Source organism: Macaca thibetana, chromosome X (genome assembly GCF_024542745.1).
Source record: "Macaca thibetana thibetana isolate TM-01 chromosome X, ASM2454274v1, whole genome shotgun sequence".
NCBI lineage: Eukaryota > Metazoa > Chordata > Mammalia > Primates > Cercopithecidae > Macaca > Macaca thibetana.
The window spans coordinates 68,929,122-68,945,288 of NC_065598.1; the positions used below are offsets into that span (position 1 = coordinate 68,929,122).

General features: G+C 38.0%; 1 protein-coding gene across 3 annotated transcripts in view; it reads right to left on the reverse strand.

Annotated features, from left to right (window-relative positions):
* Positions 1–16,167, reverse strand: part of HDAC8 (histone deacetylase 8) — a 241,139-nt gene that overhangs the window by 126,255 nt on the left and 98,717 nt on the right. For 2 of the 3 annotated variants that reach the window (XM_050776375.1, XM_050776378.1), the window contains exons 8-9: positions 3,842–4,014; positions 1,295–1,389 (exon numbers count right to left, since the gene is read on the reverse strand). In XM_050776375.1, the coding sequence (XP_050632332.1) occupies positions 1,295–1,389; positions 3,842–4,014 (268 nt within the window). Of the gene's footprint in view, positions 1–1,294; positions 1,390–3,841; positions 4,015–12,224; positions 13,676–16,167 lie in introns of those variants that run through there. The other variant, XM_050776376.1, reaches the window with a different exon arrangement.

Consider the following 16,167-nt stretch of genomic DNA (forward strand, 5'->3'; position numbering starts at 1 on the left):
TACAGCTTAAAACTTGTTTCTGACATAACTTGATCAGTTTATAAAGTCTTAGAGCTTTAAATTACAATGCAATCTGAGATATTCCCACAGCAATAACAGCGATTACATTTGTTCACAGCACTTACCTTTATATTTCATTAAGCTTCCAAATACTGAATAAAGGTAAGACAAACCAAGAAAAGAGACTTCTATTAACCCTGACATCAGCAAATTGTCTCAAATTATAGTGTACCTTCTATTTGTATTCTAGACATATTGAATGGTTTTTCTGAGATACATATTGTACCTCACCTGAGGTTAGGAGAAAATTGGAAGAAAATTAGTTTAAGTTGTTTCTAATTTTTAAAAAATAATAGCAACTTTAAAAAGCATCATGCTCCCAAGTGTACAGCTACTGTATCTGTCAGAATTCATAACATTAAAACTAAAGCGGCATCCCTAATCCTTGGGAAATAGCTTGAGAAGGTGGGGCTGCATGTACCCGTTTGTTATTTTAAGTTATCCAGTCTAAGGTCTGTAGTTATACATCTTAATCTATAACATGGTTCCTGCTTGCAGGGGAACTGGGGTGATAGGTAGGAACAAAGGTACGCCTTTGGATTAGGGATTATCAGCACACTCACAGGTCCCAGACAGCTTTCTGTGAACTTGTTTTGGGAAAACTAGAACAGACATCTTTGCTTTGGAAAACATAAAGCCCATCTTGTATGACTAAAGAAAATGGCAAGGGCTCAAATGTTGTTTCACATTTTGGATGGTCCCATTCCAGCCTCTGTGTGCCACTAATTGCTAGAAAAACACCAGCAATGGTGTTTGTAGCGCTTATGGGTTCCTTGAATTTTACATTGGTCAAAGAAAATTGAGAGATCAGGACTACCACCAAAGAACATGTGCCACATACCACCTATGAAACTTCTTTAAAAAATAGATGAAAATCCAGCTTTCACATTTAAAAAATAGCCCCTTCCTTTTTGAGGCTAGGGGATAAAAATATGCACATATTCCAAAGAATTCTTTGTGTGAACAGGTGACCCCTTCCCACAGTCTCTGTAATTAATTGAGAAATTAAAGTTGGTTGGCCTTTGAGATCTCTTGTAAAAAAAAAAAAAAAAAAAGGCAGAAGGTCTTGGATATTTTGGAACAAGAGTCCACTATTCTGCCAAGACAGTGTGTTATTGTTATTGAAGTGTCTCTCAACAAAACGGTATTGAGTGGTGAGGACGTGATTTTGATTAGGTGGAATGACTCAGCTCTTCCCCTTAAAGAAGAGAGGACTTGTCAGAGCCTTACTTACCTCATGATCTGGGATCTCAGAGGATAGTGTTTTCCCTAGGATGACCCCGGTCAAGTATGTCCAGCATCGAGCCGTGTTGGCAAGGTTATAGCCTCCTGTCTCCATCAAGAATTGTGAAGTTAGGAAAGAATAGTCACAAAACAGCAGGAGAGGGAAGGAGGGTAAAGAAAGAGAGAAAAATGTTTTAATAAAAGACAACCTCAAATTGCAGAATTTCCCCTAAATATCCCTTTGTGATATTTTTAAACCACCTATTAGGCAGACTTTGGTGGACCAGTCAAATCATGCACAGTGTAAAACTGGGCAGTCCAAGGTCTGCAAAGATTAAAGAGGCTCTCATCTCTCCAAAAATATGTACCTGAGGAATCCAAACTCCTCAGTTCCATCAAGAGCCATCAGCAAGACTCAGATCTCTGGAATCCAGATCTCTTGAGGTGATCTACCCAATGGAAAGATTTCTGTGATGAATTTTGCAACAATTCTATAAAATGACTGCTGAATGTGATTTGTATTTTAAAACTATTGGCAGATCTAGCCCTAAAAACCCAGGAAACAGAAAAGGAAAATGCTGACAAAAACAGACTTCCTTCTTTTAATATCAGCATTCCTTTTTGCCACAAAACATAGGCCTGGTGGCAGAGATCAAAGAGAGTGAGATGAGGAAGGGACCGTTGATGGATGCTCTGACCCATCTCATCAGGTCCTGTCACAATCACCCAACAGCCATATTATACTGGCTAATAATCAGCATATTTTTGTGCTGAATAGATGTGCTCTGCCATGCAAGCATTCAAACATTGGCCTTTAGCTAAATTCTAAGAGTATAAAGGTAAAATGGAATGATTTCCTAATCTCAATGCAGCCTAAGGGAAACAGAATCTGGTCGATTTTAGATAGGGTGACCATATAAATTATCATACAAAATGGTATACTTTTAAAAGTAAAAGAGGGCACTATTAATCATTACACTGGGATAACATGTATAAACTAGGACATATGGTCACCCTTTTCTTAAGCTTTTCTACTATTTGAAAGGTCACGGATGCTTTGAGTATGTCTTTTAGGCCTCAATGGGGTCCACTGAAGCTTGGGGATGTGGCTCTCTTTACGAACTGTGCGTTAATAGGGGCTGAGAATTTCAGTTAAATAGTACAGGTATTACTTTAAATACTCCCGACATGGAAAAACTCGAATTTATAAGATAAACTTATTTGGTATATTTAATTTCAAAAAAGGTCACTATAGGTTTTGCTTAGGTAGTAAACTATCTCTGGTACATATACAATATGATTTGATTTGCAAAAATTCCATTTATGCACAAGCATTTTCAGGAATACACATATTTCCTAAGAAGAGTTATATATTCAAATGTCAAAACTTTGGGCTAAGAAAGCAAAAAGGCTTTAGAGCATGCTAATAGGCTTTTAATGTAAAGACTATAGCCTCAAACAAAAGTCAGGTTCTAACCTGATGTATATAGTAGAAAGGTCTCTCCCCCTCCTTAGCTGTACCTGTATCATAATCACCATCCTTAGTGCTGTCAAGGAAAGTAATATGTCACACAGTACTTATCAATTTTATCTTTTTCTTCAGTTGAAGTTAATATATTTCTTGCCAGCTTTTCATAAGAGGTTGTCTCTTGTAAGTACCTTTAATTTTGAGCCTTCTAGAGTTTGAGGCTGCCAAAGGACCAGGCTTGTGTACTTGTGTTGAATGCTCACTCATTTAATAAGGCCTCCCCACAATTTCCTCTAACAGGTTGACAAAGCAACCAACAATTAGCTCTTCTATAATATATGCATTTTAAGCTCAATCTGCTTGACCATGTTATTTTAACACACCAATCTATTCATCCAATGAAATAAAGATTATGCTAGGTAGGTAGACAGAAGATTTTAAGCAAGACATCTTTAAAGGTGGTAGATGTTGTGACAAGTTCCATTCTCAAATGTATAAATGCTTCTACTGAATAGACTGGGCTTCCTTTTGGCTAAGTAATACAAATAATCAGCACACACCAAAGGCAAGAATGCCCAAGAGACTACAGATCTCTCAATTTTACTTCACTATAACAAATCCACGCTTTTTGGGGGAAGAGTCATTCTTGAATTCAGCTTATTTAATTAATTTGTGTGTTTACTTACATACAAGTGGAGTTGGAATTTCAGTGACATGTTCCCAAAAGATGATTACTAGAACTGAAAATCAAATACTACACTGAGAGAAGATGGATCAGTCTACTGGGGTTAACATCCTATATTCTTAAGATTCGAGGTAACCTTTAACCAGAGGATCTTTGCTTCAGGAATTGAAATTTAGACTTTAGAGTGCCAAGAAGTCAATGCACATGCTAAGCTGAGAAGTGTGTCAGAGTATTTTCTTATGCTGAACTGTGGAGGTGGCAGATTTTATTGACTCAGGCTTCTGGGCTTCAGGTAGGTTGGTATTATCCAATCCAAGAAAGCCAAGTTTTCCAAGTTCAGTGCCAATGTACAAAATGTGGAGGAAGGTCAACAAATTCTCCTGGTAATCTTCCTCTATACTCACCTCCTCCCAAAATGAGTGTTGCCAACTGCCATTGAAGGATGTACTTAAGACACTTGCCAATTCCCACTGGAGTCATGTTAAAGGAGCACATGGGATCCCCAGCTATTGTGTCAGCTCCCAACTGTAAGACCACTGCTTTGGGATTAAAGGCTTGGTATACTTCCTTTAGTACACTATATAAAATAGAAAGGATACAAAATATCAGAAAAATATAGGTCAGTTTGGTCTAGGGGTAGTGGTGGTGGTGGGGCAAGTTAGAGGTATAACTGAATTAGCAAATAGTTAAAGGAAAAAAACACAACCTGTCAAACTCATCAAACTTTCCACCTAAAAAGGGTGAATCAGACTATATGTAAATGATACCTTAATAAACCTGACTTGCAAAATAATTCCCTCTACTTCCACCCTCATCAATGAACACATCTGTCCTTCTGTTTTAAAATTCAGACTTCCTTGAAATATTCATATTAATTTAACTTCAACAGCCATAGGACATAGTATACACATTTAGTCCATTTTAAAATCTGGGGAAATAAAATATATACTGAATAGTCGTTAAGGGTTCTTTCTGATTATTTAAGATTAGGACCATACTTGGAGTTTAATCACCTGGTTCTCAGTGGGGGCTGGGGAGAAGAATTACATGCTTTACAAGCATAGATGTTATCAGGTAAGTTTTTATTATGCAAAAGGACTAACGGGTTATGAAATGCAATCCTCCCTAATGCATATGTAACCAGGGTATTATAGGGAAGGGAACTGTAACAACTGATCTAAAATTATAAATCTGAAAGCACCCTAAAGAACAAATTGTAGTGTAACAATGAGCATAATTTTGGATAGAATCATTCAATGCTACATAGTCAACCTACCTTTTTTTTTTGATAGAACACTTGTAGATGAAAAGGAAGATGTCAATGTGACAGACGACCTTAGTCAAGCTTTCAGTATTATCATTAATTGAACACTGACAGTGTCCAGAATACATTCCTAGGAGTTATAAAGTCTCTGCTCTCAAGGGGCTTACAATCTACTTTCCAGACAGAATATATACCAGCCCTCAAGGGCCTGAATAACTCTTACAGAGACGTATAAACAAGTGCAAATTAACATACATCAGAGTTGAGAAAATACAGAGTCAAAAAGTGATCAAAAATGTTGAGGTTAATGACCTCTTCATAATCAACATGTCAAATTACACCAGTGCAGCAAGACTAGAAATATCCCAGATCTTTCTGAAAATGCAAAAGGAATTCAGGGACATAAAAAGCCATCCTCCCAAATCCATATGTAACAAGGGTACTGAAATTATTGAATAGTGCTCACCCACAGAGGCATTCTTTGACTCAAAGGACTGTTTTGTTTTGATTTCTCATCTACACAGAAGAATATTGAGTGATCGTAGAGATTATAAGAATATTATAAAAATAATGACATATGATCCTTAATACAAGGATACTTGGGCCTATTCTCTCTTTCATATGCTTATCTCCTGGGTGCAGAGGGAAGATAAGCTAACTGAATAGTTTAGACGACATTTATTGAGCATCTACATGTACAGAGCACCCATTAGCTGCTGCTGGGAGACACAGAGGAAGGCGTGATGTCTGTTCTAAAAAGGTTTCTAGCTTAAGGAAGAGGAGGGGGGGAGGCAACAAGACTAATGTTCTGTTCATTCATTCTTTCCCTCACTTACCACACATTTTCCTGAGCATCCACTGTGTGCCCAGCATGTAACTGTACCAGATGCTGGAGGAACAAAGATGAATATGACACAACCCCTAGCTTCATGTAGCTCGGAAATAGGGGGAAAGACACAGACTATGTCAATAAATAATTAAAATACAACGATAAATGAAGTGTCAGAAATGGCACAGAGTAGGGAATAATCAACTTTTCCTGAGGATTTTAAAAAGGCTCTACAGAAGTAACTCTTGACTTAGGTCCTAAAAGATGAGAACTACAGTGAGCCAACTCTCAAGATGGCTAAACTGAAAAATGGTAACAATGATTCCTGGTAAGGATGTGGAGAAACCAGATCATAAACATATCTTGCTGGTGGGAACATAAAATGATGTAGCCACTCTGGAAAATAGTTTGGCAGTTCCTGTCAAAACTAAAAATAGATTTACCATATGACCTAGTAATTGTACTCTTGGGCAATGTATTCCAGATAATTTAAGACTGATTTTTGTGTAGGAACTTGTACATGAATGTTGATAGCAGCTCAATTTGTAATAGCCATACATTGGAAACAACCCAGATGCACTTCAACAGATAAATGGTTAAACAAACTGGTACAACCATGCCACTGGAATATTGTTCATTCATAAAAAGGAGCAAACTATTGATACATGCAAAAAAATCTGGATGGCTCTCAAGGGAATTATGCCGGGTCAATAAGGCCAATCTCAAAAGATTGTCTGCTGCATGAGTCCATTTATATTACATTTGCAAAATAATAATTACAGAGATGGAGAATAGATTAGTTGGTTGCCAGGGGTTAGGGATGGATGTAACTACAAAGGCATAGCATGAGGGAGCCTTGTGATGATGGTACTGATCTGTATCTTGATTGTGGTTGTAGTTATGCAAGGCTACATGTGTGATAAAACTGCATAGAGCTACACACACACACATACACATACACACAGACACATGCATGTATAGTTGGTGAAATCTAAATAAGCTCCATGGCTTGTACCAATGTCCAATATCAACTTCTTCATTTTGATGCTGTAATATAATTGTATAAGGTGTCAACATTGGGGGAGGCTGGATGAAGGGTACCTGGGACTTCCCTATACATTTTTTTGCAACCTTCTGTGAATCTGTGATTATTGTGCAATAAAAGTTTTTTTAAAAAGTGTAGAAATTTATAGGTATGTAGGGTGACGATAGGGAATTTGGAGGCAGAGATGATTGTGGGGTTACTGGTAGGGGACTAAGTCCAGAGAAGGAAGTATGCACCCAGGAGCATGAAGGCTTGACAGCAGGAGTGGTGGGATGAGGCTAGAGAGGTAAACGTGGGCTATATATACCCGGCAGGCTAATGAGTTTGGACTTTTGCTTAAAGGGTACAAAATGTCTCAAACATTGTATGGGTGCATGTGTGCATCTGTGTGTGTGTGCTTTGAAGGCATAATTAGATTTCCATTTTAAAGATACTGAAGCTCTATTGTAGGATACCCTGAAGGTTGATGAGGGCTTTTGCAACCATCCAGGCCAGTGACAGCAAGGATAAGGAGGAAGAGACAGATTTGGGAGAAATTTATATGGTAGAATTGATGGGGTAATAGAGAATGACACACAAGAAAAGCATATACATATAACATTTGTGAGTGTTTGGTATTTAGGAGAGAGGAAAGGATAAAGGCAGGCAGGTGTTTCTGGAGTAGTTGTTTTGATTACAGCCACGTAGGGAAAATAAGTCCTCAAGGAGTTCTGATAAAGAGGGCTCTGGATGGGTATTGAAAATGTTGATAAGAAGCTTTGAGAAAGGTAGGGCATTTTGTACATAGTGCAAACTTCAAAGCAACTGAAGTAAGGGCAGCTTACAGAGGGCTGGATGGTGAACACTTTTAAATTCAAGACTGGAAGTTTTCATTTGATTTGACAGTCAAATGGAAACCATTGGAGAAGTATGAGGTAAGTACTAATGTTGCTGAAAAATCATGCTTAGGAACTTAGCTTTTTGCTGTTGCATGTAAGGTCAAAGTGACAAAGTCAACCCCACAGGGGTTGGCAAAAAGGGTATTGAAGCATTCTAGTCATAATGGCAGCAGGAAGCAAGGTAAGGTAAATTTGGAAAAAATTGGGAGGGCTAATTGACAGAGTAGGAGTGGAGCATCAAAGAAGAAAACACTGTGTCAATTCCTCCAGAATTCCCAGGATGGGAAAAGAAAAATTGGAATATTATTTTTCCTATTGCCACTTCCAAATCTAACATTCTTTCCTCTCGTCAATCGCTCCCTCTTTTGAGTCAATGTCATTTGATAATATTACTCAAATACTATCAAAGTTCTTATCTTTCACCTCCCTTGGGGATTTTAGCACCTTGTTCACAATTTTTCTCATTCTCCCTTTCCTTGTCATCATTTTCTGCAGTTTAATATTCATTCCCTCACTCAAACCTTGATTCAAAAACTAGAGACACAGAAATAAGCAAGACTCAAGAAGCTTCTGGTCCATTAGGGGAAGAAAACAGGAAAACAAGTAATTGTGATAAATGCTATAATATTCATTCATTCACTCATTTCATTCATTCATTCAACAAATGTTAATTGAATGCCTACTATAGGTACTAGGTTGGGCAATGGGTTCACAGTATTGAACAAGAGATCTATTCTTTCCCCTATGCCTGTCCTAACTCTCTAACATCACAGTTTCTTTATCTTTTCAACAATAGTGATGTCCACCTGCACTCTACTTTATTCCTAATCATAGACACACTTTGGGGCCTGATAAAGAAGCACTTGGAATTGCTCTTCTTCTAAGATCCTGAACTCTGAACTACTTTCTCCATCTACAATTTTCTATCTTTCCAATTCCTATTGCATTTCCTGTTTATTCTTACTGTAACTTCTATTCCCTAGTTGTTTTCCCCCTATTTTTAAAGTACACCATTGTATAAATATTTTTTCTTTTGAGACAGGGTCTCAGTCTCTCGCCCAGGCTAGAGATCAGTGGCATGATCATGGTTCACTACAGCTTTGACCTCCTGGGTTCAAGCAGTCCTCTCATCTCCGCTTCCCAAGTTGCTGGGACTATAGGCCACCACATCCAGCTAATTTAAAAATTTGTTGGGGTACACATGGGGGGTCTCACTTTGTTGCCCAGGCTAGACTCGAACTCCTGGGCTCAAGTGATCCTCCCACCTTGGCCTCCCAAAATGCTGGGATTACAGGTGTGAGCCATCATGCCCAGGTCAGCCTATCTTTTGACTTCATATGCTTCATTACTCATTCTGGAGAATATAATTAGTCATTTTGAAAACTTACTTTAGCACCCTAGTTCCCTCACACGTTTGCCATTTTTGCCTTGTCAGTCCTTAAGCCCTTGGATGAACCACACCATCAGAGTTTTCTCTCTGTTCTGCTGGAGGAAGCTGAGAAATCAAGTGAATTGTTTCCATTAGAGTTTATGCTTATAACTCCAATTCAACAAATTCTACAAACACTAATTGAGTGATTAATATGGGCCACACACTCTCTACAGCTTGGCCATCTTTCACTTTACCTCCAAGTGATGAAGAATTACGTTTCATACAGCAGCTAGTCTAATTTTTGAAAAATACAAATATAATGAGAGGACATTCTTGATATAAAAAATTAAACATGGCCAGTCACGGTGGCTCATGCCTGTAATCCAGCACTTTGGGAGGCCGAGGTGGGCAGATCACTTGAGGTCAGGAGTTTGAGACCAGCCTCGCCAACATGATGAAACCTTGTCTCTACTAAAAATACAAAAATTAGCTGGGCGTGGTGGCAGGCACCTGTAATCTCAGCTACTCAGGAGGCTGAGGCAGGAGAATCACATGAACCTGGGAGGCGGAGGTTGCAGTGAGCTGAGATCGCACTACTGCACTCCAGCCTGGGCAACAGAGTGAGACACAGTATCAAATAAATAAATAAATAAATAAATAAATAAAGGTCTATCAAATAAAAGTGAAAAATCTCCCTGTTTCCATCTCAACTTCCACCCCAGAGGTAACTGCTGATTAAGTTTGTTGTGTATCTTTCTGGATCAAATTTTTCTGCCTCATACTGGACAGAACTGGTTGAAGCTACGTGTAATGAGTACCTTTCTTTACCTCTTTTCTCTACCTGAAAATGTCCTCCATCATATTTCTTCTCCCCTTCCAGCTTAATTTATCCCTCTAAGCACTAAATCCTCTTTTGTTGCTTTAAGGGTCATGTATCACCAATGAGCTCTTTTCTTACATCTTCAGTCCCTGAATTCCTGCTGATTCAGTTCCTGTAGGTTATAAGTTACAAGTTGCCCATCTATCCCTCCCCTTCTCAGCATTGTCCAACTTATCCACATACTGGCCACCTATACATACTTCTTGCAATCCAGAATCTGATCCTACTGCTCTCCTGAAATTGCTCTCTTAAAGGTAGAGAGACCTCTAGATTACCATATCCAAAAGCCTTTTCTCTGTTATCTTTTTCAAACTTCTTAGAAGCAACTGACAGTTGATTCTACTAAAGAATCTGCAGCTAGTTATCAGGGGCTACAGTTCCAGTAAAAAATATATATATTTTAAAAGTAATTTAAAAATAAGTTTATTGACCTTCATATACTATACAATTCCCTCATTTAAAGTGTACAATTCAATGGCTTTTAGCATATTCAAAGAGTTGTGCACACAACATCACAATGAATTTTAGAATATTTTCATTGTCCTCAAAAGAAACCCTGAACCCATTACCAGTCACTATCTATTCCCACCACTCTTCAACCCCTAGCCCCTGGCAATCACTAATATACTTTCTGTCTCTATGAATTTGTCTAATTTTGACCTTTCATATCAGTGGAATCATATAATGCTTTCTTTTGTGACTGTCTTGAAGGTTCATTTGTGTTGTAGCATGTATCGGTACTTCATTCCTTTTTATGGTTGAATAATATCCAATTGCATGGATAGACCACATTTTATCCATTTAACGGTTGATGTTATTTCCACTTTTTGGCTGATATTAATAATGCCACTATAGTATACTACTACAGATATACATGTACAGGTTTTGTGTAGACACATTTTCAATTCTCTTGGGGATATATACCTAGGAGTAGAATTGCTGGGTCATGTGGCAACTCTATGTTTAACCATTTGAGGAACAGCTAGACTGTTTTCCACAGTGGCCACACCATTTTACATCCCCATCAGCAATACATGAAGGTTCCAATTTCTCCACATCTTCACCAACACTTGTTATTTTTTGTTTTGTTTCATTTTAAATTAATTATAACCATCCTAGTGGGTGTGAAGTAGTATCTCACTGTGGTTTTGATTTGCAGTTTTCTGATTAGTAATAAAGTTGAATATCTTTTCACGTGCTTATTGGATATTTGTATATCTTCTTTGAAACAATATCTATTTCAACCCTTTGCCCATTTTAAACTGGGTTATCTTTTAAAATGGAGCTGTAAGAGTTCTTATTCTAAATATGTCTCTTATCAGACACATGATTTGCAAATATCTACTCCCATTCTGTGGATTATCTTTGCACTCTCTTGATAGTGTCCTTTGCAGCACAAAGTTTTAAATTTTGATGAAATTCAGTTTATCTATTTCTTCTTTTTTTGCTTGTTTTTGGTGTCATATCCAAGAGACCACTTCCTATTCCAACATCATGAAAATTTACATCTATGTTTTCATCTAAGAGTTTTACAGTTTTAGCTCTTACATTTAAGTCTTTGATCTATTTTTAAATTAATTTTTATGTATGGTGTGAGGTAAGGGTCCAACTTTATTCTTTTATATATTGATACATCCAGTTGTCCTATCATCATTTGTTGAAAAGACTGTCCTCTCCCCTATTGAATGGTCTTGGCCCCTTTGTGTAAAATCAATTGACTATAAATGTGGGGGTTAATTTCTGGACTCTGAACTCTGTTCCATTAATCTATATGTCTGTCCTCATGCCAGCACGACACAGCTTTGATTACTGTAGTTTTGTAGTAAGTTTTAAAGTTGAGAAGTTTGAGTTTTCTAACTTTGTCCTTCTGTTTCAAGATTGCTTTTGCTATTCTGGGTCAGATTTCTGGATACATTTTAGGATTAGATATGTCAATTTGTGAAGAGAAGTCAGCTGTGATTTACAGCTACATTTGGACCATGCTAAACTTGTCATCTTACCTCTTCTATTCCCTATCTCTGTTAATGATGTCCATCTTTTCAGTTACCCATGTTCAAAACTGAGGAATTTGAAAGTCACCCTTTCAGATTCCTCCCTTTTCCTGTTCCTCTCCAATTACCAGCCTTCCACCAATCTCTCTCCTATTCCTTCCTCTCCACTCCCACTGCAGTACTCTAATCTAGCCCTTATGACCACCTTCATGGATTATACCAATAGCTTCCTAATCAGTTTCCCTGCCTCAAGTCTCTTCCCTCTCCAATCCTTCATACACATAACCATCAAATTAATTTTCCTTAGGGAAATAGTTTTGATAAAGTTACTTCTTAATTCAAAAACCTTTTACATCCCTCCATTGTCTTTAGAGACACTTAATATTCTTAGGCTGTGATCCAAAGTGCTTTGTAATCTGACTATGGCCTACCTTTAAAATCTTATTTTCCAATAACAACTTAACCTATATTATTCTATAGGCAAACTGAACTCTCCATTATTCACCTCACTCACCTTGTATTTTCTTACAAGTATGTCTTTTGTCATGTACTTACTTGTGCCTGAAAGTTACCTTTCTACATGTCTACATCATAGCCGTTCTTTAAAGGCGAGCTTAAATTTTATCTACTCCATGAATGAGAATGATAATAATGATGACAACAGCCAACATTTATTGAGCACTTTATTCAGAATAGAGCACTGTTCTATGTATTTCACATGTATTAGCTCATTTGACCCTCATAATAATTCATAACAGGTATTATTTTTAATCCTATTTTACAGACAGGGAAACTACCATACAGAGAGGTTAAGAAATCTGTACAAAATCACAGAGCTATTAAGTGGCAGAGCTGGTTTTTGAACCCAGGCATTCAGGCACCAGAGTTTTTGCTCTAAACCACTACAATATATCTGCTTCCATGACTTACTGAGCTACTATGCATCAGATACTATGTCAGTCACTTTACCCACATTATTTCAATATAACAGCAGACGCTGTTGCCAAAACTTTACTGGGAAGAGTGTTAACCTTCCCAAGCAAGCTTTGATCTTACGATTCCCTCATTCTAAAACCTTCAGTGGCTCCCAAAATGTTTACAGAATATGGTACAAATTTTCATAGCTAAGAATTCCAGCTCTTCCATGATGTGGTTCCCACCCACGTTTCCAATCTTCTTTGCAACTTCTCCTTCATGCACTTTACAGTCCAGCCAAACTAAAACCACTGCTATTCTTTGTGCATAGCTCAGCCTCTCCCAACTTTGATCTTGCTGTACCCTGTGTGTAGAACATCCTTCCCTACAATCTCTGTATATTCAAACTTGACCCAGATTTTATAAACACTCATATACATTCACACACTTTGTAAAGACAGAGTAATTAGCTACCCTTTAGAAACCAGATCAAATGTTACCTCCTCAATTACGCCTTTTTCTGAAGTATTTTCTCTCTTTGAATACCCACAGCATTCTATCTCTTATGGTTCTTACAATTTTCTATGTTTTATTTATTTAAATGTGTGTGAATATGAAAATCAATCTCTATTTATTTATCTAACATTTTAAAATTTCCACTAACTTCCTTGAGGGTAGAATCAATACTTTATACATAGTAAGCATTCAATAAATAGTCATTAAATGAATAAATGAATGAAATGTCACTCCAGATTGCTTTTGGGAAAGTTTCCCTAACCACTGTAACAGTACTGTTTGCTACACCGCAAATCATTAATTTTTCATCTTGTGAAAGTATAAAATCTCTTATCCAGAAAGGAGGGGGAGAACAGGCATTTCTTTACACTACATTAGTAACTTCCCTATAAACATACAAGATATTCATTTAAAATGCAGTTTTCTTGATGAGAAACCTGATCCTTCAGTATTCAGTAGTCTAGTTTTCAGACAAGGCTATGCAAATGAGGAAGAGAAGCTGTGGCAGCTGCTTCCACAGGCCTGGATTTGGGGCAGGGGGTTCATGCCTGAGGAGAATAAAAGCCAGGGTGGTGACATTAATGATGCTTTTGGATAAAATAAAAGCCCAAGAACAAAATCATAGAGTTATTCTCTTTTCTTTGATTCCATCAGGGTAGACCATAGCTTCTACTGTGTGCCTTTGAGATCTTTCACTGGTGCTTCTTTACCTCTAATATCAGGGGCTGAACATGTTTTTTTTTTTTTGGTTGTTGTTGTTATTTAGATAATCAATATCCTAAAAGATTCATCTCAGGGCAATGGGATACCAGAGCAATGGCGTTATAGTCACCCTTAACCAATACTGGTGGTGGAGTGTGGTAACCCTAACTTGTCCCTCTAGCAAGACCTCTGACGGGTTCATGCTCCCAGAAGGTTTAGTCTCCTGACTTTCTACCTTGTACAACAGTCTAAACCAGCCTTGTCATCTTCATGCTTTCCAACAGACACTCTCAGCACCCTCTAGAGACTCCCTCAATAGAGATTAAAGAAATGAGAAATTCAAAGTTGAAAAACCAAGAAGGGTAGGATGCAGAGGGATAGAAGAGAAAAATATTTGCTACTAATGCTTTGAATTATCAATGTCAGCCTGAGAAAAGTTATTGCCAGCAGCAAAACCCCTTTCTAAGACATAAATTTTAAACCTATTGCATTTGATGGGATTGAGAGGCAGACTGTGTTAAGGACCCAAAGTATTACTAGTCAGTCCCAAATGGGAGCCGTTCAACTTTCCATAGGTATGTTTTCTCTAAATTCTCTCAATCCTATTTGAGCTCAGGTACTGCTGACTCATTCTGCAACAACTCAACCTGCCAGGGGATGCAGCATATGGTAAATGCCTCAGTGACTTCTGAATATCTATTACAAATGGTTCAGGGATGCAGGGATTTGGGAGGAGGGAAGTTGCCTTGCAGTGAGCATGATGTGTCATTTTGTTGGAGAACATGGGTGCCTCCTGGACATATTCAGAAGACATTTAATTTTCTCTAAGTTTCTTTTTCTGCTTTTAGCATCAAACAAGCAGCACTGGTTCCATGAACTTCCAAAAACATGAAACAAAAAAAACACCAAATCCATAAAATAAAAGACAAACCTTAAGCTCCCCAACCAACCAACCAACCAACCAACCAACCAACCAACCAGCAAACAACCTCATATCTCTTTTGCTGTTTCAATTTTTGTGACGTAATTTCTTAACATTTTAAAGGGGCATCTTTTCTCTCACTGCTGAGTCTATTATATAGAAACATAGATTCTAACGGGCATCTCTTTCTAACATGCCTTGTAGTAGGTAATTCTACTCATCAATTACGTGTCACCTTGGCAACAGAAAGGGCTGCATACTATTTTTAGCATATTCTTACTTATCTCTCACTATACCTCTTAGAAGTAAACCATTCTCATTCACACAACGGAAAGTGAGTCATCCAGAATTAAAGTCATCCAGTGTTTGCATGGCACCTTACCAGTGGCCTGAAGTGAATCGTCAGAGCTAGAATTAGAACACTAATTCTAATTCGAATGCAATGCTCTTGTTACTAAATCCCAATGGTCTTTGGCTCTCTTCATTCTGAGAGGCCAGATGACCTAGCAAGCGGAGTGTACATTATCTGGGCAGGGGGTAGGGTGGGAAGAGAGGTAGGCTGGTTTGGAGAGCTAAGTTAAAAAACAAAAAATGGAAGAAGACCTAAAGAATATGAATCCTAAGGCTATCTGTGCTATTTGATCTGGGGTAGGTCATTTAACTGCTCTGTAACCACCAGGAGTGCTCATAGTGTAGAGCATTCTGCTCTGTGTCACACCATTTGACCATATGTCTCATCTCTCCCCCTTTGCAACTCCTACAGCACTCAGTTCAGGGAGAATGCTGGATTTGGAGTCAGATAAGCTTGGATCCAGTGTTTGCATGGCAACTTGGACAAATCATTTCTCTGAACCTCAGTTTCCTTCTCTGTAAAACAATAATATTATCTCCCTCACAGGGTTGTTGTGAGGATTAAATGATATAACATTTGTGAAAGTCTTCTCCCAGCATCAGGCATATAGTAAGCACTCCATAACATTGAATGAATAAATGAATGGCCTCAAGTCAGGCCCTTGGAGTGCTATGTTAATTATTTCAGTCCACTAGGATACTGGTGAGTTCAGCACAGCACACCAGAGCAGTGACTTCCTGAATAGTATTCTAATGGTCCCCAAAGGCAGAGAGAAATTTCATCGTGTCACTGCTGGGTTATACCTGTTCTGGGAATACAGTAATTCATTTTCCAGTGCTGCCAATCTATTACCTTTCACCAAACACAAAATTCACTTTAAGAAGGGACAGAAATACAAGTGCCTTTCTGTTATATAGATGTTGGGAGAATATATTATTAAAATTGAAACCGACTTCTCTGATTTCTTAGGCAAAAAATCAGATTGGAAGCCAAACAGCTATTTGGCCTTTGTAGACCCTGGATAGCAATGCCCTTGGGGGAAAGGGGAGTGTTGGAGTCATTCC